The following is a 22,623-nucleotide window of genomic DNA, read 5'->3' on the forward strand; positions in this document are numbered from 1 at the left end:
TTTGTTGGAAAAATGAGAAATTGCTGGTCAGCTTTTAACCCTTATAACTCCCTAGTAAAAAAAATTTTGGCTCCAAAATTGTGCTGATGTAAAGTAGACATGTGGGAAATGTTATTTATTAACTATTTTGTGTGACTTATCTCTCTGATTTAAGGGCATAAAAATTAAAATTTTGAAAATTGCAAAATGTTCAAAATTTTCGCCAAATTTCAGTTTTTTTCACAAATAAACGCAAAGTGATATCGAAGAAATTTTACCACTATCATGAAGTACAATATGTTACGAAAAAACAGTCTCAGAATCAGTGGGATCCATTGAAGCGTTCCAGAGTAATTACTTCATAAAGTGACAGTGGTCAGAATTGTAAAAATTGGCCTGGTCATTAACATGCAAACCACCTTGGGTAGTAAAGGGGTTAAACATTAGGTCATTTTCTGATCAGAGCTTCCTTTTTAAATGAAAGCATCGTAGCTATTGTGCAAGCAAGAAGTATGGGTTATTTTAAGCCAATAGCGAGCTCATATAGTCATACTTATTAGATGTATATCATGTCTGGAACTAAAACAGTTGCAAGTTTTGTCATATTTGCAGAGGAATTGATGTATTTTGGGGCTTATTGGGAGAGGTCTTGGAAAACATATCTCCAATCTAGTCCATTATCTGCAGAGATGACTGGTGATGTAATTATCAAATGTATAGTACTTTTTGTAACCAAGTTACAGATATTTTTAAGTATATTCCTCATATCTGATGCTCACAACCAGATTGAATTACATTTTTAACATTATAAATAATACATTTTCTTAATGCCAGGGATGATAATAAATTGAAATTTTCTTCAGTTAAGTATTGACTTTATTTTTCCCTTGCACAAGACAAACAAATTAGAAGTAGTTCCATAAAACACTGTACAGTTCGTAAAGGCGGTCAGTAAACCTAGCACAATCATGCTTCCTAAAACAATAAACAGCATTGTAAACATTAGGAAGCCTTTGTGCTCCGAGGAGGCTAATAATTATGTTGTACTCCATGAAGCTTTGAGCCCTTAATAATGGCTGACAATTATCAGGACATGTCTATTTACACACTGTAAGTTACTCTTTATCATTCAGCAGATACAGTCAGAAATGATAATGAGATAATTCACTAAAGCTTTCAGGATCAGCATAGAATACTATGTATTTGGTTATTACTGGAACTATTGAGCATAGTCGACCACATTTTCAAAGTAATAAAGCCCCTTTTCATGGGCTGATTATCTGTAATTGCCCTGCAACCACTGAAGACACTGGTTCTCTGGCAAAACATGTTTGGGGGAGCTTCCCTTTAACTATTAATTCATATACATCCCATTCTTGAGAAACAGTTGATCAGGGTTGTGTGCTACAGTCACTCCTTGACAATACATTGTAAGGCAGCGCTAGTCATCATCCTGAGGGATACTCGCTGCAGCGCATCAATTAAAGCACATCAGCCACGACTTTGCGGTGTTTCACAGTCCAGCAGTTTATTACACTTCATAAGCTGCTGGTCACACAGTCCATCTTAGTGCTCACCGGCATATTACACATATAACATCCCGGAGCCTTTCAACTAGCAGACAGGCGCTCTTGGCTTCAGTTACATCCCCCCCAGCTAGGCACCAACATCAATGTCCATATCAATGTCCACAATAAGCAGTGTTTTACCTTTCGCCGGGTTGTAGCTGCTTCAGTCCGCTTTGTTCCACCACCACTGTGGCTCTAAGGCTTACCACACGTGGTCTCCAGCCCTTATCCCCGTCCAAGGCCACTGGCATCTGTCACACACACAGATCCAGGCTCTGCCCTCCAGGACGCTTATCCTCCAAAACCTCTGGCCCTCCAACGCTTACTGGCATCGCTTACACACACAAGGATCCAGGCTTCACCCTCCAGGAGTCCACCAAGCTTCTGGCCCTCCAAGGCTTACTGGCATCGCTTACACAAACAAGGATCCAGGCTTCACCCTCCAGGAGTCCACCAAGCTTCATCAGGCCTCACCAGGCCTCACACGGTGTCACACACATGGGGAACAGGCCTCACGCCTATCACACCCCTTGCACCACTGCACACACCTGTCTCAAATTACCAGGGTTTTTATATCCTATAGAAACAGCCACAGGACCTGTGCTTATCTCACAGTCACGTGTCCAGACCTTCCGTTATGCAAAAGGACCTGTGTGATGTCACAGTCATGTGACCAGTCAGCTGAGGGAGGTACATGGTCCGTCAAAACACACACTGAACCATTAAAGGGATGCCTGCTGCATCACAACATGTGCACTTATCGTGATCTGGAATCTTCCCTAGCAAGAATCTTAAAGCTTCATTCATTAGATATATTATTATGATTGTGTCAGTTTATTGATTTATTACATATTTTTTTGTTGCCACTTAAAATTATAGATGTAGGATTGCCTAACTAGGAATTTCAAAATATGCCAATGTTACCCATGTTCTCCTAAGGTAGGAACTACTCAGAGAATAAAGAAGAGACAGCAGTTGTGGAAATAATCTAATCTTCTGGCCTATCCGTATGAGTAAGTGTCATTTTCACAGTTTCTCTGCCTTACAGTTCACTTGGTATAATAAGTGGTCAAAGGTGACAGAAAACATAGGCCGCCATAACAGCCTTTTATAGGAACTGCATAGCCTTTTAAGCACATTGGTCAACACCAGTGCTAAGATGATAGTAAGCCAGGTATGAGGAGCTCAGCGTCCACCCCCATTTAGATCCAGCTGACTTGTTTGGTGGACTGTCAGGGAACAGAATGCAGTTCTTGAAAGCTCTTAAGATGGTAATGAGAGCAGCAGTAATAACTGACAACTTAAGTGTGCTCTTAAAGGTTACCTGTAATGTTGTACATGCAGTCTGATCTGTGGACAGCATGGTATAGAGAAGAAGTGAATCAGAATGATATATACTGTAGGTTTGTTGGAAAAGATTCCGTATAACTTGTATTTTTTTCATTGAAATCACTGGTGATTGTAAGTATATGAGTTCAGTGGGTGGTCCTACTAGTGATTGACAGCTATCTCTGCATGCACAGTCATACATGGAAGAAAGACTGTCAATTACTTCATAGGACCCACAAAATGTATATCAATCTGATTCGATATGGTACTGTTTCCAGAAGCCTTCTCTTATCTGTGTGAGAACAATGAACAAAGTTTGTCATTTGTAATAAGGTGATTCGATAGTTTTGTACAGTGTGTCACTTATTTATTTATCCACTATCAATCTACAGTTGAAACCAGAAGTTTACATACACTGTGTAAAAAGGCACAAATGCATGTTTTTCTCAACATCTGACATGAAATCAGAATAAACTTTTCCCATTTTAGGTCAATTAGGATTACTATAATTTTTAATATTTGCCAAATGTAAGAATAATGAAAGAAGGAGAATGTTTTATGGCATTTTTATTACTTACGGCAAAGTCAAAAGTTTACATACATTTCATTAGTATTTGGTACCGTTGCCCTTAAACTGAATGACTTGGGTCAAACGTTTGAAATATCCTTCCACAAGCTTCTCACAATAGTTGGATTGAATTTGGGCCCATTCCTCCTGAGAAAACTGGTGTTACTGATCCAGGTTTGTAGGTCGCCTTGCTCTCACCTGCCTTTTCAGCTTTGACCATACATTTTCAATAGGATTGAGATCAGGGCTTTGTGATGGTCACTCCAAAACTTTGCCTTTTTATCCTTAAGCCACTTTGTTACCATTTTGGCAGTATGCTTCTGGTCATTGTCCATTTGGAAGACTCATTTTCCGCCCAAGCTTTAACTTCCTGGCTGATGTCTTGAGATGTTTCTTCAGTATTGCCACATAATCTTCTTTTCTCATGATGCCATCTATTTTGTGAAGAAAACCAGTCCCTCCTGCAGCAAAACAACCCCACAACATGATGCTGCCACCCCGTGTTTCACAGTTGGGATGGTGTTCTTAGGCTTTCAAGCTTCTCCCTTTTTCCTCCAAACGTAATGATGGTCATTATGCCTAAAATGTTCAATTTTAGTTCCTGTGTGCATTTGCAAACATTAATCTGGCTTTTTTATGTTTCTTTTGGAGTAATGGCGTCTTCCTGGCAGAGTGGCCTTTCAGCCCATGTTGATACAGTACTTTTTTCACTATGGATATTGAAACAATCTTACCAGCTTCCGTCATCATCTTCACAAGGTCTTTTGCTTTTGTCCTTGGGTTGATATGCATATGTCGGACCAAAGCACGTTCATCTCTGGGACGCAGAACCCGTCTCCTTCCTGAGCGGTATGATGGCTGGACATTCCCATCTTGCCTGTACTTGCGTATAATTGTTTGTACATATGAATGAGGCACCTTCAGGTATCTTGAAATTGTACCCAATTATGAGCCAGACTTCTGCAAGTCCACAATTCTGTTCCTGATATCTTGGCTGATTTCTTTAGACTTTCCCATGATGCTACACAAAGAAGCAGTGTGTTTCAGGTGTGCATTAAAATACATTCACAGTTGTGTCTCTAATTAACTCAGATGTTGCCAAAAAATTTATCAGAAGTGAGAAGCTTCCAAACACATGACATCATCATATGGGCAGTCAGGAATTGTTTAAAGGCATAGTAATCTTAGTGTATGTAAACTTTTGACTTTGCAGTAAGTAATAAAAATGGCTTAAAACATTCTCTCTCTCTCTCATTATTCTGGCATTTGGCAAATATTAAAAATTATGGTAATCCTAATTGACCTAAAACGGGAAAGGTTTATTCTGATTTCATGTCAGATATTGAGAAAAACATGCATATGTGTCTTTTTATATAGTGTATGTAAACTTCTGGTGTCAACTCTATCTATCTATCTATCTATCTATCTATCTATCTATCTATCTATCTATCTATCTGTCCATCTATTTAAGGCAAAAAGCTGGTGCAGCACTAGCAATAGTAAATAGCAGAAAGCGGGAGCTGAGCCTCCTACGCAAGACCCAAACCTCAATAATATCCAGAAAAATGGAAGCAGAACTCCAAAGTCAAAAAGTATTAATGGTTTATTGACCCATTGTGATGGCGACGTTTTGTTCCAAAATGTAGAACTTTTTCAAGCAGTGCAATAGTATACATGTGACATATATATCTAGGTACATCAATTATAATATCAATTAATAGATATACAAAATTGCAGACATACAAAATACATTAATCCTGAGGCACTGAATATTTGCATTTTAATGTACTTTATGTAATGGATTGTGTGTATAAATTTTGTATATCTATTAATTCATATTATAATTTATGTACCTATATATATGTCACCTGTATACTATTACACTGCTTGAGAAAGTTCTAGATTTTGGAACAAAACATCGCCATCACAATGGGTCAATAAACCATTTATACTTTTTGACCTTGGAGTCCTGCTTCCATTTTTCTGTCTGTCTAGACAAAAAGTAACGAATGGAGGCAGCACAACAAGCAATATGTCAAAAAAACAGTAGTTTATTAGCCCGTAGTGGATGTGGCAACGTTTCAGTTCTGAAGTGTGAACCTTTTTCAAGAACTGTGGCAACGTTTCGGTTCACTTCAGAACCAAAATGCTGCAACAGCCACTAAGGGCTAATAAACCTCTGTTTTTTTGCCATATTGCTTGTTGTGCTGCCTCCATTCGTTACTTTTTGTCTGGATGGTTTGGTTTTTACCAGGAAGGCTATGCAACCACACTGCTTTTCTACTTGTTATCTATCTATCTATCTATCTATCTATCTATCTATCTATCTATCTATCTATCTATCTATCTATCTCTATCTATCTATCTATTTATCTATCTATCTATCTCTCTACCTCATATCTATCTATTATCTATTTATCTATCCCATATCTATCTATCCTGTTTTTTCTATCTATCTATCTATCTATCTATCTATCTATCTATCTATCTATCTATCTATCTATCTATCTATCCTGTTTCTTTCTATCTATCCTGTTTCTTTCTTTCTATCTATCTATCTATCTATCTATCTATCTATCTATCTATCTATCTATCTATCCTGTTTCTATCTATCTATCCTGTTTCTATCTATCTATCTATCTATCTATCTATCCTGTTTCTTTCTATCTATCCTGTTTCTTTCTATCTATCTATCTATCTGTCTATCTATCTATCTATCTATCTATCTATTTATCTATCTATCTATCTATCTATCTATCTATCTATCTATCTATCTATCTATCTATCTATCTATCTATCGTTCCTGTTTCTTTCTATCTATCCTGTTTCTTTCTATCTATCTATCCTGTTTCTATCTATCTACCTATCTATCTATCCTTATATCTATCTGTCTATCTTTCTGTCTATCTACAGTACAGACCAAAAGTTTGGACACACCTTCTCATTCTTCAAGACTACCTCTTGAAGCTCATCAAGAGAATGCCAAGAGTGTGCAAAGCAGTCATCAAAGTAAAAGGTGGCTACTTTGAAGAACCTAGAATATAAGACATATTTTCAGTTGTTTCACACTTTTTTGTTAAGTATATAATTCCACATGTGTTAATTCATAGTTTTGATGCCTTCAGTGTGAATGTACAATTTTCATAGTCAAGAAAATGCAGAAAAATCTTTAAATGAGAAGGTGTGTCCAAACTTTTGGTCTGTACTGTAGCTATCAATCTATCTATCCTTATATCTATCTATTTGTCTATCTTTCTATCAATCTAGCTATCTACCGTCTATCTATCTCTCTATCTACCATTTATCTATCTACCTCTCTATCTATTATCTATCTATCTATATCTCTCTCTCTCTATCTATCCTTATATCTATCTTTCTATCTATCTATCTATCTATCCTTATATCTATCTTTCTATCTATCTATCTATCTATCTATCTATCTACCTATCTATTATCTATCTATCTATCTATCTCTCTCTCTATCCTTATATCTATCTTTCTATCTATCTATCTATCCTTATATCTATCTTTCTATCTATCTATCTATCCTTATATCTATCTATCTATCTATCTATCTATCTATCTATCTATCTATCCTAGGCCATTGCCTCACTTGTATAGAGGGTAACTGAGCAGTAAAAGTTTGTAACTGATCCTGAAAGCATGAAACCAAATAAACGTTCACAATATCTTTGCAGGGTGCTCCATACAATCAAACACACTATCTAAAGGTAAGTTACTTTAATATTTAGATTTATTTGAACAAAAGAGAATGCAACTATGATTATGAAACATTGGGAATCAAAAACTGAGAAGAAAGAGTCAGATGTTTTTATTTTACTGTGAATGTCTTAGGTGGTAATAAAGAATATAATTACAGCCTCTCCGACAATGTATATTACATTGCTTAGCTGATTACTGTACATCACTTTGCAATTTGCCTCCATCCTTGTGTAACTGTAATGCGTGAAGTCAACCTGAAACCTGCCTACAGACAGCATGGTCTAATCCCAGGGATGCTCTGCTTACTGTCATCCTCCTGGGGCTGTGTTTATCCAGCAGAGAGAACCGATGCACTGTAAAAAGCCGCAGGCTGCCTCCACTTCACAATTGCCTCTTACCTAAAACATTGAGCCTGTCATAAACAGCATATAAATAAACCTTCACCAACAACACTTGTGCTGCGGTTGTGGAGCTGGTTGGCCATATTTAGGTTGTTAGAAATCCTTCTGTAATAGGAAGGTGCCTATTATATGCATTCGTTTATTAATATTATTATTGTATGTTTTTCTTAGTTTAGAGTACACACCTAGTAAATGAGAAAATCCCATAATCATCACCATTCTTATTTTTAAAAATTTAATAAACTATGATGTTATTAAAGACCAGTACATGGTTTATGCCTTTAAACAGTCAATCAAAACAGACATATTTATTTTAACCAGGATCTGTCACCAGATTTCACAAAATAAAATGTATAAATTATTAAATAGATTTCTTAGACCTAATGAGGCTGGTATACTTACTTGGAAACATCCATGCTAGAATAGCTTTATAATCCTTTTTTGGAAATCTGAGTCCCACAAGAGAGTAAAAGAGCTCTGAAGTCCAAATCTAGTCTATAGATAAATTCTATCTCTGCCCACCCAGCCTGATTGACTGCCTCCTGCAGCTTGAACTGTAGAGTGTGAAATTTTAGCAGTTGTAGGTAGGAGAGACAATGAGAGGAGATTGTCACATCTCTACCAGAACTTCCTCCTGCGATGTCAAATCCTGTTTTGCAGGAGGGGAGTTCGGACGTAAGCTCCGATGAGACCACTGAATGTGTGATAAAACACAATGAGAAAGCACTGTGGTACATCGGCTTACTCAGCTGTACATGGAGGTAGACACAGGAACACTGTCTCTTTAAATTCTTCCCTGATTAATTATACAGGCATCATAAACCATGGTGAAGTAAAAATAAATATGGCCCTTTGGGTAAAACAGGAAAACAAATAAAACAAAGAGGTAACACAAAGCACAGTTCTTGTGGTAGCAAGGATCCGCCCTCTCAGAGTTTAGCAACTCCACACGGTTCAGGTTAGCTCAAAAAAACATATCCTATCTGGAACTAGCCTCTCCAGACATACTGAACATTGAATGCCTCGGCAGCCGTCTATTTAAACCCCAGACCACACCATGGGGTGGAGATATGGAGAATAAGCTCCCACCCGCTCTATGGTTGTTCACAAATCCCAGCCCTTTTAAAATGGCTGCTTAACCCTTTGTAACACTTAGTGTGCTGGAGCAAAACTTCTGGGTTTCAAATCACTGAAGCTAATAGCCTCAGTGAAACATATCACCCCTCCAGCACTTTGCCAGTGACTTTGTCACAACACCCTTACTTATTTCTCATATAAGAGGTACACTTACAACTGTTCTTAATAGATAGTGAGGACACATAATCAAACTGGTGAATTCATAGAAAAAAAAAAAATAGAAACTATTTTTTAAATTAGTAAACTTCATATTCACAAATTGCTTAATAAAGTAAGATTACCTACAGCACCTAATTAAAAAGTAGAAGCGTTTTTCAAACTTTTTTTCTGTGGATCGTGTACAGACAAGTAGAGAAATTAGATAGTTTTTTCAAAATATCCCCCAGAAAATCTTGACTCCCCTCTTTTCTCCCAAGTAGAGTATACAGGCACTCAGTGTTTGGACATTCTATATGGGAGACATGTGCAGATACATAAGACTCTGCTCGTAAGATGCTCCCTTTCTAGTTAACCAAATAAAGAGAAAGGAGTTTTTTTTTTATCTTTTTTTTGTTCAATACATATTTTAGAAGAATAACAACAAGGATAGAAATAATGTCCTACAAAAGAAGGGGCCATACATTTAGCAGGAAAGTTCATCCAGTAAAATAGAAAAGTATGGAATGAAAGAATGCTAGTTATAAGAAAAGTAGCAAAATAACTGCATAATAATACCTATAAATATGAAAAAAAACTGTATAAACCACATGGGTACAGAGAATACCCCAAAAGCTCATTAATAATTAATGTGATTGCATGTTACAACATTACCAAGTATAATATGTAAGTTATATAAATATAGAATAAAAGTGAAGTGCCAGTGCAGCCAAGAATGTAAACCAAGCACCAGTACAAAACAAAGAAACGCCATCTAATGGTATGGCGCCCATCCCAATTTACATATCAGCCTTTATCTGGGTGGAGGGGAAGATTAGATGTGTATCACTGGTAAGGGACACCCAATTGTCTACTTAGCCCAGAATGAGGAATTTTAACCCCTTTACCCCCGAGGGTGGTTTGCACGTTAATGACCAGGCCAATTTTTACAATTCTGACCACTGTCACTTTATGAGGTAATTACTCTGGAACACTTCAACGGATCCCCCTGATTCTGAGAATGTTTTTTCGTGACATATTGTACTTCATGATTGTGGTAAAATTTATTCGATATCATTTGCGTTTATTTGTGAAAAAAATGGAAATTTGGCGAAAATTTTTAAAATTTTGCAATTTTCAAAATTAGAATTTTTATGCCCTTAAATCATAGAGATATGTCACACAAAATACTTAATAAATAACATTTCCCACATGTTTACTTTACATCAGCACAATTTTGGAACCAAATTTTTTTTTTTGTTAGGGAGCTATAAGGGTTAAAAGTTGACCAGCAATTTCTCATTTTTCCAACAAAATTTACAAAACCATTTTTTTAGGGACCACATCACATTTGAAGTCACTTTGAGAGGTCTTTATGACAGAAAATACCCAAAAGTGACACCATTCTTAAAACTGCACCCCTCAAGGTGCTCAAAACCACATTCAAGAACTTTATTAACCCTTCAGGTTCTTCACAGGAATTTTTAGAATGTGGAAGAAAAAAATGAACATTTAACTTTTTTCACAAAAATGTTACTTTAGACCCAATTTTTTTTATTTTCGCAGGGGTAACAAGAGAAAATGGACCCCAAAATTTGTTGTACAATTTCCCCTGGGCACGCGTATACCCCATATGTGGGGAAAAAACACGGTTTGGGCGCACAGCAGGGCTCGGAAGGGAAGGAGCGCCATTTGACTTTTTGATTGTAAAATTTGCTTGAATAATTAGTGGATGCCATGTTGCGTTTGGAGAGCCCCTGATGTGCCTAAACAGTGGAAACCCCCCACAAGTGACCCCATTTTGGAAACTAGACCCCCCAAGGCACCTATCTAGATGCATAGTGAGAACTTGGAACTCCTAAGTGCTTCACAATTGATTCGTAAATATGAAAAAGTGAAAAAAAAAGCACTTTCTCATTTTTACGAATCAATTTGTGAAGCACCTGGGGGTTCCAAGTGCTCACTATGCATCTAGATAGGTGCCTTGGGTGGCCTAGTTTCCAAAATGGGGTCACTTGTGGGGGAGCTCCAATGTTTAGGCACACAGGGGCTCTCCAAACGCAACATGGTGTCCGCTAACAATTTGAGCCGATTTTCCATTCAATTTGTTAGCGGACACCATGTCGCTTTTGGAGAGCTCCTGATGTGCCTAAACAGTGGAGCTCCCCCACAAGTGACCCCATTTTGGAAACTATACCCCTCAAGGATTTTATTAAGGGGTATAGTGAACATTTTGAACCCAGAGGTACGACACAGAATTTGATAACATTAGGTCATCATATTGAATAAGTTGTCATTACTCTTGAGCGCAAGTGCTCACTACTCGAGTTTGCATCGGGTACTCAGGTATGCACCATGTATCATGGGTGCTCAAGTGAAATGCTCGAGTCCCCGCCCGCATGTTTCACGGTTATTAGACACCCAAAAAAAACATGCGGGGATCGCTCGTGCATGGCAGGCAATCCCCCGCAAGTTTTTTTTAGCCGCGAAGCATATGGGGCAGAGACTCAAGCACCCGCGATACTCAGTGCATACCCGAGCACCCGATGTAAACTCAAGTAGCGAGCACTTGCATTCAACACTAGTTGCCATATCGTCATCTTTTTTTTTTTTTTTTTTTTACTTTTGAAAAAAAAAACAACCCTAACCTTAGCACAACCCCAACCCCAGCCCTAGCATTTATTTTTTACGCCGTTCCTAGTGCGGTATAAGTGATGAGATTACTTTATTCTTCGGGTCGGTGCGATTACAGCGATACCAGAATCATATCGGGTTTTTATGATTGACAGCTGTCACACACTAAAAGACACATATTTTGTAAAATCTAGTTTTTGCATCGCCATATTTTGAGAGCTATAATTTTTCCATATTTTGGCCTACAGAGTCATGTGATGGCTTGTTTTTTGCGGGATGAGTTGACGTTTTTATTGGTGCCATTTTTAGGCGCGTGACATTTTTTGATCGCTTTCTATTCCAGCTTTTGGGAGGCAGAATAAACAAAAACCAACAATTCAGGAATTGTGTTTTTTTACATTTTTTTATTCTACTCCACGTGTGGTAAAATTGATAAGGTAGCTTTATTCTTTGGGTCAGTACGTTTACAGTGGTACCACATTTATATCGTTTTTCTATGTTTTGGCGCTTTTACACAATAAAAGCTATTTTATAGAAAAAATTATTTTTTTGCATCGCTTTATTCTGAGAGCTTTAACTTTTTGATTTTTCGGATGATGGAGCTGTATGGTGGCTTGTTTTTTCCGGGACAAGATGATGTTTTCAGCGGTACCATTTTTATTTATATTCGTCTTTTTGATCGAGTTATTCCATTTTTTGTTTGGCGGTATGATGATAAAGCATTGTTTTTTGCTTCTTTTTTTATTTTTCACTGAAGGAGTTAACTAGTGGAACAGTTTTATAGGTCAGGTCGTTACGGACGCGGCGATACCAAATATGTGTTCTTTTATTGTTTGTTTGTTTTTTTTTTTCAGAATAATATTTATTGATGGTTACATTATATTTTTATTTTTAGTGGATTATTTTTTTTATTTTCTTTTTAATATTTTTACAATTTTTTTTTTAATTTTTTTTTCACTTTCTGAGAGTTTTTTTTTACTTTTTTTACTTTTTTACTTTGTCCCACTATGGGACATTCACTTTTTTTATTCTGATCGCCTGCATAGCATAGGGATGGAGCACCATCCCTGTGCTATGCAGGCAGTCGGCGCTGCACAGTGATAAGATTGTTTGGTCATGCACTGCACATGACCAAATAATCTTCCTGCTGTCTGGTGACCCGGATGTTGTCATGATGACATCGGGTCGTCGTCATGGCAACACCCGGGAAGCCGCGGCAGACAGCGCTGGAGGCCGGAAGAGGTGGTGAGTATACCGATCACTTCCCCTTAGCCACCGCAATGCTGCGATCGACTTCGATCACAGCATTGCGGGGGTTAATGTGCCGGGAGTGGTGCAGGACCGCTCCCTGCACATAGTACCCGGTGTCAGCTGTGACAATCAGCTGACACGGGCCGGCGATCGCGCCCGCACAGCCTGTGTGCGCACGCGATCGCGATGACGTACTAATACGGGTCAGGCTCTTAAAGCCCAGGGCACAGACGCGTACTAGTACATCATGGGCTTTAAAGGGGTTAATTAAAGGATATTTCTGGGACTATTTTATTTTTTTTATTATATGCCTAAGAACTAACAGTCAGGTAGTTGCTAACTAACTACCTATTCTACCCAGTGCTGGCTCTGAACAGTCCTGCTGTCAATCAGCAAGACATCGGCAGTGACGCCCCGTCAAAAGAGCACAGTGGAAGAGAAGCAGCTGCTGTGCCGACTTGACGTTGGTGGAAGCTGCAGAATCACCGGCAGGAGCCGCCTGTGACTGTTCTTAGCTGGCAGAGATTGGAAGTGGGCAGAACAGGCAGATAGTTAGCAACTAGCTACATGTAAGTTCCTAAACCCACAGTAATACAAATATAAAAGTCCAGGATAATCCCGTTAATAAATTACAAGCATCGTGATAGGTTTTCTTTAAATGCCATAATAGGGATATACTGATAAAGCTGCTGTGCGATTTTTGTTTTTTTTTTCCTGATGAAAGAGTTTGTTCAACTCTGAAACGTGTGGATTAATAAAACTGCTCTTTGTTCAACACTATCATCTCCTTTGGATGACTTCTAGACCTGCAGTGCAGCAGATTTATCCATGTATCCCTTTCTGCTATTGCATTTACTGCCGGTTTTATTCCAGCATACGGAGCAGCAGCAGGTATCTGTATCTGCTCAGGAGTTGTGCCTGACAAAACCCAGCCAGGAGAGCAATACCATACTATCTACAACGTTTATTGCTCAGGTCATGCCCTATTGTGTGCTTTTTGTCACTTTTTAGCAATATTAGAGGTTTTCTTTAAAGACATTGCAAAATGTTGGTCGCGAGGAATACTGTTTAGAAAATGATTTTGCTAGGCATGCAGTTTTACAGTAACCTATGTGTCATTGTTTACAGGTATACTTTTGCATGAGTACAAAATTACTCTATAATAAATGGTAAAGTTGCAGTTCGTGCAGAAAAAGAAGATGAGGCTGGCTTAGTTATTGAAATGGACAGTCAGCCACCTCCTGCGACACATTGCTCTGGTGACATGCCAAAACAAAAAATACTATACCAGAAAACCAGGAGCTACCTGGACCGGAGGTTATAAATAAAGAGAGCTGCAACTTTGAAACATGAAGTATATTACTAAGTTGTATACCTTACCGAGGATAGTCACATAAATAATGACGTTCTAGCATAATTTCTTCAGAAAACTTTCCAATGTTAAAACTTAGGCTATGTTCACATGTAGCGCTTTTGCTGCGTTTTTTTTTTTTCTGACGCCAAAACCTCCTCTCTTGGCAGTAAAAATGCTGTATTCAAAATGCCTGTTTTCATGGCATATTTTGTGATGTTTTTTATGCTTTTTTTTGCAGTGTTTTTCGGGTGCAGATTACAGATGTGCTTTGCCTACACAGTACATGTTCAATAAAGTTTTATTCACCAAAAACACTTCAAAATCCTACAAAAACCGCCATTGTAGTAAGGCCTGACCAGACCACGCTCCGACCTGCTGCAGCTCCAACCATTTTCACGGAGCTGCTCCAAAGTGGCGTGAAAATGCCAAAAGTCGCAGACTCCATACTGCTCAAAGAGCTGTAGCTTTTCAAATCTTTTATGTCACTTTTGGCCCCTTAGAGTGTATTTCATACATCCTAATTTTTATTTAACAACATGGAAAGATTTTACAGTAAACAGTCTAATAATGTTTACTCTGTAGAACCCACAAGTCTCATTTTCCAAATGGCTTATTTATTTATTTTTTTTTCACAATTATATTGCCAAAAGCTAAACTCCTCTTCATTTTTATATACTCCAGCAATCTGCAAATGTCTTCAAAACCAGAGGACTTTTGTTATGGGATCCCATTATGTCTTTTATTAGCCGAATATATCCAAAAAGATACTACCAAGTTCCTGAAAAGAAATATGGCAACTTAATGATGAACTGAATTAGACCACAAAATTGTATTTATCCTCATTCTTGTAATCAGTGGCAGATTCTATGAACCAGACCCTGCTGATTATACAGATTATTGCACGTCCAAAATAAACTAATAGCGAAACCGTGAATATTTGGATAACTTTACATTGCATTTCTGCTATTTTTACTTGACTTTATTAACCCTCCGTCACATACAATATCGGTTCTAACGAGTTCACATACAATGTGACTGTCAGGCGCAGGCTAGAAAAATACCTATAATATCTAATGTTTGCAATTTCAGTGCTCTAAAAGTGATCAGTGACCTTCATAGGGATGTAATAAAAGAGACTACACATAATCAGGTGCAAAAAAACCCCATTTACTTAACATAAAACTAATAACTCTGAAATACAAACATTTCAAAACTCCCGCCAAATAGTCCCCAGTTCGACTCTGTCAAAAAACTCTACAAAGAAAATTTATGGAAACAAACTTAATTTTAAGGTACCTTAAGTACCATTAAACACATATTCAATCAGAATTAGATCCTGAAGTTTCCCCAGAAAAATTACACTTGCAGAACAAAGAGCAAGAATTACACATCATTTTTGCATGTGTCAGGCAGATTGCATTATGACATTTGTGACATTCATAATTAGAAAGCCTTCTGATTCCGCTTTCCGTGGTGCAGGTGGTGCCTCTCCTTCTTTTGGGAGGTGGTGCAGGTGGTGAATTTTCACTATCATCTTCTGGGCGGAATCTTTTGAGCTGAATTTGAAGGCGAGAGGGGATACCGATTGTTTTCATACTTCTCCTGCGTAGCTCTCCAAGCACTAGTTCATGGGCCAATTTTTTCAGATAGAATCGTCTACGGAGTGGTTCAAGCTTGTTTCCAAGGTAAATGACTTGTGAATTTATACCACCCAAGTTCAACATAGTAAAAAATATGACCACTGGCCAGCGTTTGGTGTTTCTGCTGACGTTGAAAGTTGAGCACATCTGATCAGCTGTATCAACACCCCCTTTGGTTGCATTATAAAATGTAATTATCTCCGGGTTTTTTTGTGCCTCAGTCCCAGGATCGATGGCATCATCATCATGAAGTGTTGATAGAAGAAGTACAATTTTTTTTGCTTGTGGTACATAGGAAACCAAAACCTTTCCATTATGGAATGCAAACATACTGCTGTACTGTTGTCTCTCTTTCACACTTACAAACTGTGTAGGCAATTCTTTTTTATTTTTTCTTACAGTTCCGACATATGAAAGCTTCTGCATTTTCAGATAATCAATCAGATCTCAATTTGAAAACCAATTGTCAGCTGTTATATTGCGACCCGATCCAAATAAGGGCTCAGCCAGTCTTTTTACAACATCACTGGGTTTGTGGCTGACACAGTAAGGACCTTCTGGTTGTTTTCCTGCATAAACTTCCAGGTTGTAAGTGTAGGTCTTACTGGCATCAACAAGGGCATACATTTTTATTCCATATTTGTTAGGCTTTGATGGAATATATTGACGAAAGGCACATTTACCACGAAAACCCGGGAGCATTTCGTCAATAGTGAGATTCTCCCCAGGGCAATAGCTTTTTTTACAGTTTTCAACAAATTTTTGGAATATATCACGAATTGGAGCAAGTCGGTCATGTGTTTTACGTTCGGTTCGGGTAGTTCTGTCGTCAAACCGAAGGCAATGAATTAGAAGCTTGAATCTGTTTATGGACATAACAAGGCAAATTTTTCAACTCCATCCCCATCTTTACTCCAAAGTTCCTCCAAACTTTGTCTATTTGCCCTATAAGCTCCTGCAAGGTATAATAATCCAAAAAAAGCACGCAGTTCTATTTCATCTGTGGCCTTGATGGTTCTGTTGCAGATGAACTTGTCCTTTATAATGTCTATATATTGGTTGGTATATGTGAAAATAGAGTCCAGAATGTCATCTGTGAATAAACTATTCCAGCATTCAACTGCACTTTTTGCATTACTTGCAGTTCCTATAACTGCAGGAAGGTGAGTAATACTGTTTTGAGGTTCCCTACGTTTTTTCTGGAGTGGCTTCTTGTTCCATTGTTTTTTTTTATCTTTTCCCATATAATAAGATTCTACATCTTCATCCTCATCACTGTCACCATCTTGCTCTGTTTCAGAATCCACTTCAGATACTTCCACCTCATCATGAGAATCAATCTCACTTTCCTCTCCTAAATCCTCATTCAGTGTGGGGTCTGCATCAGCTAACAGCATGTTTGTTACTTCCTCAACATCGAGGTTTTTTGATAAATTGTACATTTTCCTCTCCATTTCAGCAGATAATCTGAAGCAAGAGAAGGAATATGTGTTAGGGAACTACTGTATATGCCTGAGCAGCACACTTTCTTTTTTAATCTGCCTTATTTCTATGAAATATCCTCACACTTTGTGCTATACATTCATAAAACAAGCTAAATAAACAATTGTGATGAATAAAAACATAAAATACCAACCTTATTGAGTGTGACGTGTTCACATACAATGAGCCTGAGAGATTAGCGCAGTTATATCTGTCCTCCTGAAGCTCTGCAATCCAACTGTGGTATGAGGTTTCACAGAGCTGCTAGAGACAGGAGACTACCTGGAGGGAGGGGATTTCCTCACAATCTGGTGAGGAAGGAGAAATTAAAGTAAAAGAGATGTGCCTGTCAGGCCTATTGTATGTGACGGAGGGTTAATGCACATGGTGATCAAATTGTGTAAGCTCACCCGCCATAATGTGACTTCATTCAGGTGGGTCTACACACAAAACCATTTTAACTGGAAATGTATTTATTATTATCATTATTATTATTTATTATTATAGCGCAATTTATTCCATGGCGCTTTACATGTGAGAAAGGGGTATACATAGCGAAAACAATTACAGTAATCTTGAACAAAATGTGACGGCGACTGGTACAGGAGGAGAGAGGACCCAGCCCGCGAGGGCTCACAGTCTACAAGGGATGGGTGAGGATACAGTAGGTGAGGGTAGGGCTGGTCGTGCAGCGGTATGGCGGAGCAGTGGTTACTGCAGGTTGTACGCTTGTCGGAAGAGGTGGGTCTTCAGGTTCCTTTTGAAGGTTTCCACGGTAGGAGAGAGTCTGATATGTTGGGGTAGAGCCTTCTAGAGTAGGGGGATGTATGGGAGAAATCTTGTATGCGATTGTGGGAAGAGGAGATAAGAGGGGAGTAGAGCAGGAGATCTTGTAAGGATCGGAGGTTGCGTGCAGTTAAGTAATGGAAGACTAGGTCACAGATGTATGGAGGAGACAGGTTGTGAATGGCTTTGTATGCCATGGTTAGGGTTTTGAACTAGAGTCTCTGGGTAATGGGGAGCCAGTGAAGAGATTGACAGAGAGGAGAGGCCGGGGAATAGCGGGGGGACAGATGGATTAGTCGGGCAGCGGGGTTAAGGATGGATTGGAGGGATGCGAGAGTGTTGGAAGGCAGGCCACAGAGCAGGAGGTTGCAGTAGTTGAGATGGGTGATGATGAGGGCGTGCACTAGTGTTTTTGCAGATTCATGGTTGAGGAATGTGCGGATCCGGGAGATATTTTTAAGTTGGAGTCGGCAGGAAGTAGAAAGGGCTTGGATATGTGGTTTGAAGGAGAGGTCAGAGTCCAGGGTTACCCCAAGGCAGCGAGCTTTCGGGACTGGGGAGAGTGAACAGCCATTGACGTTGATAGATAGGTCAGTTGGGGGGTTGTGTGAGATGGTGGAAAGATGATGAATTCTGTTTTATCCATGTTAAGTTTTAGAAATCTAGCAGAGATGAAGGATGAAATAGCGGACAGACATAGTGGGATTTTTGTTAGTAGGGAGGAGATATCGGGTCCAGAGAGGTAGATCTGTGTGTCATGGGCATAGAAGTGATACTGAAATTATTTCGCTCTTTCTTTGGCTTTGGGTCTAAAAAATGTATGGAGGATAGATAGTAACCAGCTTTATGTTTTGCAAATTATAATACAAAGAGTAAAATAAAGTTACAAAATTAGTCAGAACATTTAACAAAAGGAAATAAGTTGCCCTCGCCCCTAAACACATACACACTGGGCTCGGCCACGTACAGTATGTGTTACTTTTCAATAGGCAGAGGGGAGTGTGGAGGTGCCAGACACTTCTGGTGGTGGCTTTTCTGTCTTAAGAAGAATAGCTTCAGGTATGTTGCAATCTAACATTCTTCTTTCTCCCAACATCTGCCATTAGGCTAGGTGCCCACGATGCAGAAATGCTCCGGATTTTTCCTGAGCGTTTCTGCATCTCCCTGGCAGAAAAAACGCATGCGGATTGTACATGCGTTTTTCCAGCCAGGGACAAGCGTAAGTGAAGCATTTTTCACATGCGATTTCACATGCGGGTTGTCAAGCGCTTTCCAAGCGATATTAGCATCACTTGGAAAGTGCTTGACAACTTGGTCACACTATATAAATCCATGCAATCGGCATGGATTTTATATAGTGTGACCAAGTTAGTTAGACAAAGAATAAAAATGGTAAAAATAAAATAAAAACATATACTCACCTTCTGATGGCCCCCGGTCTCCATATCCAATGCGTCCGGTCTTCCCGGTGTCTCGCGGTTGTGTAAAAGTGTGACCCGTCACATGACTAAATGACGTCATGGCAGGTCCTTTTAGACCATCGTGAGCTGCCGGGGAGCCAGGACGCATCGCTATGGAGACCGGGGGTCATCAGAAGGTGAGTATAATGTATATTTTTTATTTTAATTCTTTTTTTTTACAGGTACTATGGTACCCGGGTCTGGATGAGAGTCTCCTCTTCTCCAGACCCGGGTACCAGCCGCACATTGAATTGCTTAATATCTGCATGTGCACATGTAGTGATGCGGATATTAAGCGATTCAATGCAAGTCAATGGCGGCGAAAACGCAGCGATTACGCAAAATAATTGGTAGTGCTGCGGATTTTTCCGCAATGATAATCCGCAGCGGAAATTTCTGCAGCATGTGCACAGCACATGCGGATTATCATTAGGGAACATGGCAGACCTTCTACCCAGCATTTTTTAAGCGTTTCTGCAGCGGAATTTCCGCCGTGGAAACGCTTAAAATACACATAGTGGGCACACAGCCTTAAAGGAGGATGGGGACATCACCTGGATGATGTTTAGCTATTGTGTACCGGCATTAATAGTCTTTTCCTCTCCTTTTTTATGATCTCTCCTAGCTGTAGCTAAAAAAGTAGTCTCATGTTGCTATGGGGAAGTTACTATTTATTCCCTGTATCCTTAGTTTCATTTTGTTAATTATATAAATACAATACTCTGTGCTTCATCTACATAGAACAATGGAAAACATTTCTATTGCTCACATTGGCAGTTTCTCTATTTTCCTATTGTGGAGCAACCTCCTCAACTAGTTTAATTTATCACTGATGTGGCTATTAATTATGCTTCATTTGTGCCATTATGCAAGAGAAATTTCCGTTGGAAGTGGAGGAGATGTTTTCATGCCATAATGTCTCAGCTGGCACAGTCTAATTTTAAAATGAATAACCTCTAAATCTTTGACGTGCCATGGGTTGACAAAGACTTCCTGTACAGAACATAAAATAGCTCTTATGTTGCAGCTTTTATTAAAGGTTTCGTTAAAACTGAGCTAAAGTTTACAAAATGTTAAATGCTCTTTTCTTAATGTGTTTTGTAGTACTGTAGTATACTTGGAGTATATTAAAGGGAACCTGCCAGCTGATACACACCGCCGAAACCATGGTATTGCAGCCATAAATGTTAACTGCTACAGTATTTCAGAGAAAACATACTTTGAAAAGCCATCTGGGGATAATGTGTCTTGTTTGAGTTGTCCGAGACAGGTCCAATGGAGTTTTGCCCCACTCCCTTAGACTGACAGTCTTTCTGTGACGCCCTCGCTGAGCAAATGGGGTATACACGGAGCCGGGCCTTGCGGATGTTGTGGGGATGCAGTCGTGGCCTAGACCCGTTCCGTGCCCAGGGCTGTCACATAAAAAAAATGGGCTTTTGGATGAGTGGTTGTTCGACTACGCCACCTGTGGTTTCTGGTGAAGGCCACCAGCGCTGCGACAGTCCTCTGAGGCTGATGTTCTGGCAGCTCGGTTGGTACTACTCCCCACAGGCGGAGTAGGCCTCAGGGCAGTGATTGATGAACTGTGTGGAGGAATGGTGGGTGCAGTGCCGCGCAGGAATAAACAATCGGAGGCGGTGAATAAAGTCATCCGGGTCTTTACTCACTTTAGATGCACTTTCAGCCGCAAAGCTTCTCTCTGCTACACACGGCGTACTGCGGTCACCAGGGAAGGGGTTCGGCGCTACCCAGGTAGATCAGGAGCACCTGTCAAGACGTGTTCCTCTCCTTTGTAAGTTCTCCCACTGAGTCTTCTTCTGACTGTGTGTGGTATGAACGTGGTGTAAAGCCGGGTCCCACTGGATAAACGCACGTTGAGAGATACAGGTGGCGACTCCGCTCCGTCCGTATCCCCCTGGGATCCACTAAGCCTCCGGGCTTTTCTGACTGAGACGTGAAGTGAGAAAGTCAGATATCGGTGGCCGGTTACCCCTCTTGCAGCAGGAATCCCTCTGGCTAAGCCAGAGTGAAGAATTCAGGTGGCGACTCCGTTCCGTCCGTATCCCCCCTGGGATCCTTTTGTCTGTGGAGTCTATCTCCTCTGCTCCCCTCCAAGGCCTTCTTAGAACAGGACCCTGACCGGGCAGAGACACTGGTTAACTCTGACCCGCTCCTTGTCTCAAGGCCAGAGAACGAGGACCTTGTATCTTCAGCCAGCTGCAGGCTCTTGTTGGACCCTGACAGAAGACCACAGTCAAAGACCTTGAACTTAAGATGGCCATATATTATATATGATTCTATAAGTGCTTCCTGTGTTTCCTCCACCCTCACCCACTAATTGGTTCCCCCTATCTTTGGTTCCCTCCATCTCCTCTATCCCGGGCCGGGGCAGCACCCTGGTGCATTTAGACCCCCTACAGGACAGGAGTGGTGTAGTGTTGAGTGTGAAGTGGGGTCCTGAGTGATGCTCCATCCTAACCTTGGAGAGGAGATACCACACCTCTATCTGAGGTTCAGTACCCCTGTGGCGACTGAACCCTCAGGGGCGCCACATTTCCATGTACACACACATAGAGAAGACACAGAGGACCGGCCTTAGACTTGTCATCCAAGACACATAGTCCAGCTTTCCAAAGTGTGTTTTTCTGCAATGCAGTGTTTTAGAGTAAGGTTTTGGTACTGTGCTAGCCAGTTGAAAAAAGATTGATTGCTCTCAGTGGGAGAAACAAATAATAATCTTGTAGTTATGATGCCTTTTCATGGCTATTTGTCTACAGTCAGGCCCCCAGATTTAATTGTATCTGTTCCATCCCAACAGACAGAGATGAACACAACCCAGCTTAAAAAATATATTTTTAAACCAAAGCTACCACCCCATCCCCATTTATGATTAGATCATTAGAGCCGCAAGGAACCCTAGAAATCAACTACTTAAATATGGAGAAAAAGAGGAAAATAATCGTGTACCTCTGGTGGTGACCTACATCCCACAGCTTGAAATGCTGAGAAAAACTGCTAAACATCACCATATCCAACACAAAGATGTCCGGCTAAAAATAATATTCAAAGACCCTCCCTTGCTATGCTACAGACAACCAATATGCAGTGACGACCAAAATGTTTGCATTTTTTTTTATAAGTGTGATTACTTCTGTCTGGTTGTTGTGATGCCATTT

General features: G+C 39.7%; 1 protein-coding gene across 5 annotated transcripts in view; it reads left to right on the forward strand.

Annotated features, from left to right (window-relative positions):
- Positions 1-22,623, forward strand: part of DLGAP2 (DLG associated protein 2) — a 1,383,198-nt gene that overhangs the window by 527,523 nt on the left and 833,052 nt on the right. For 3 of the 5 annotated variants that reach the window (XM_073675364.1, XM_073675367.1, XM_073675369.1), the window contains one exon: positions 7,143-7,175. The exons of the other annotated variants lie outside the window; for them this stretch is intronic. In XM_073675364.1, the coding sequence (XP_073531465.1) occupies positions 7,143-7,175 (33 nt within the window). The remainder of the gene's footprint in view (positions 1-7,142; positions 7,176-22,623) is intronic. 5 annotated transcript variants of the gene reach the window in all.

The sequence above is a fragment of the Phyllobates terribilis genome, unplaced genomic scaffold (genome assembly GCF_046119375.1).
Source record: "Phyllobates terribilis strain yellow unplaced genomic scaffold, ASM4611937v1 Scaffold_3__8_contigs__length_932513732, whole genome shotgun sequence".
NCBI lineage: Eukaryota > Metazoa > Chordata > Amphibia > Anura > Dendrobatidae > Phyllobates > Phyllobates terribilis.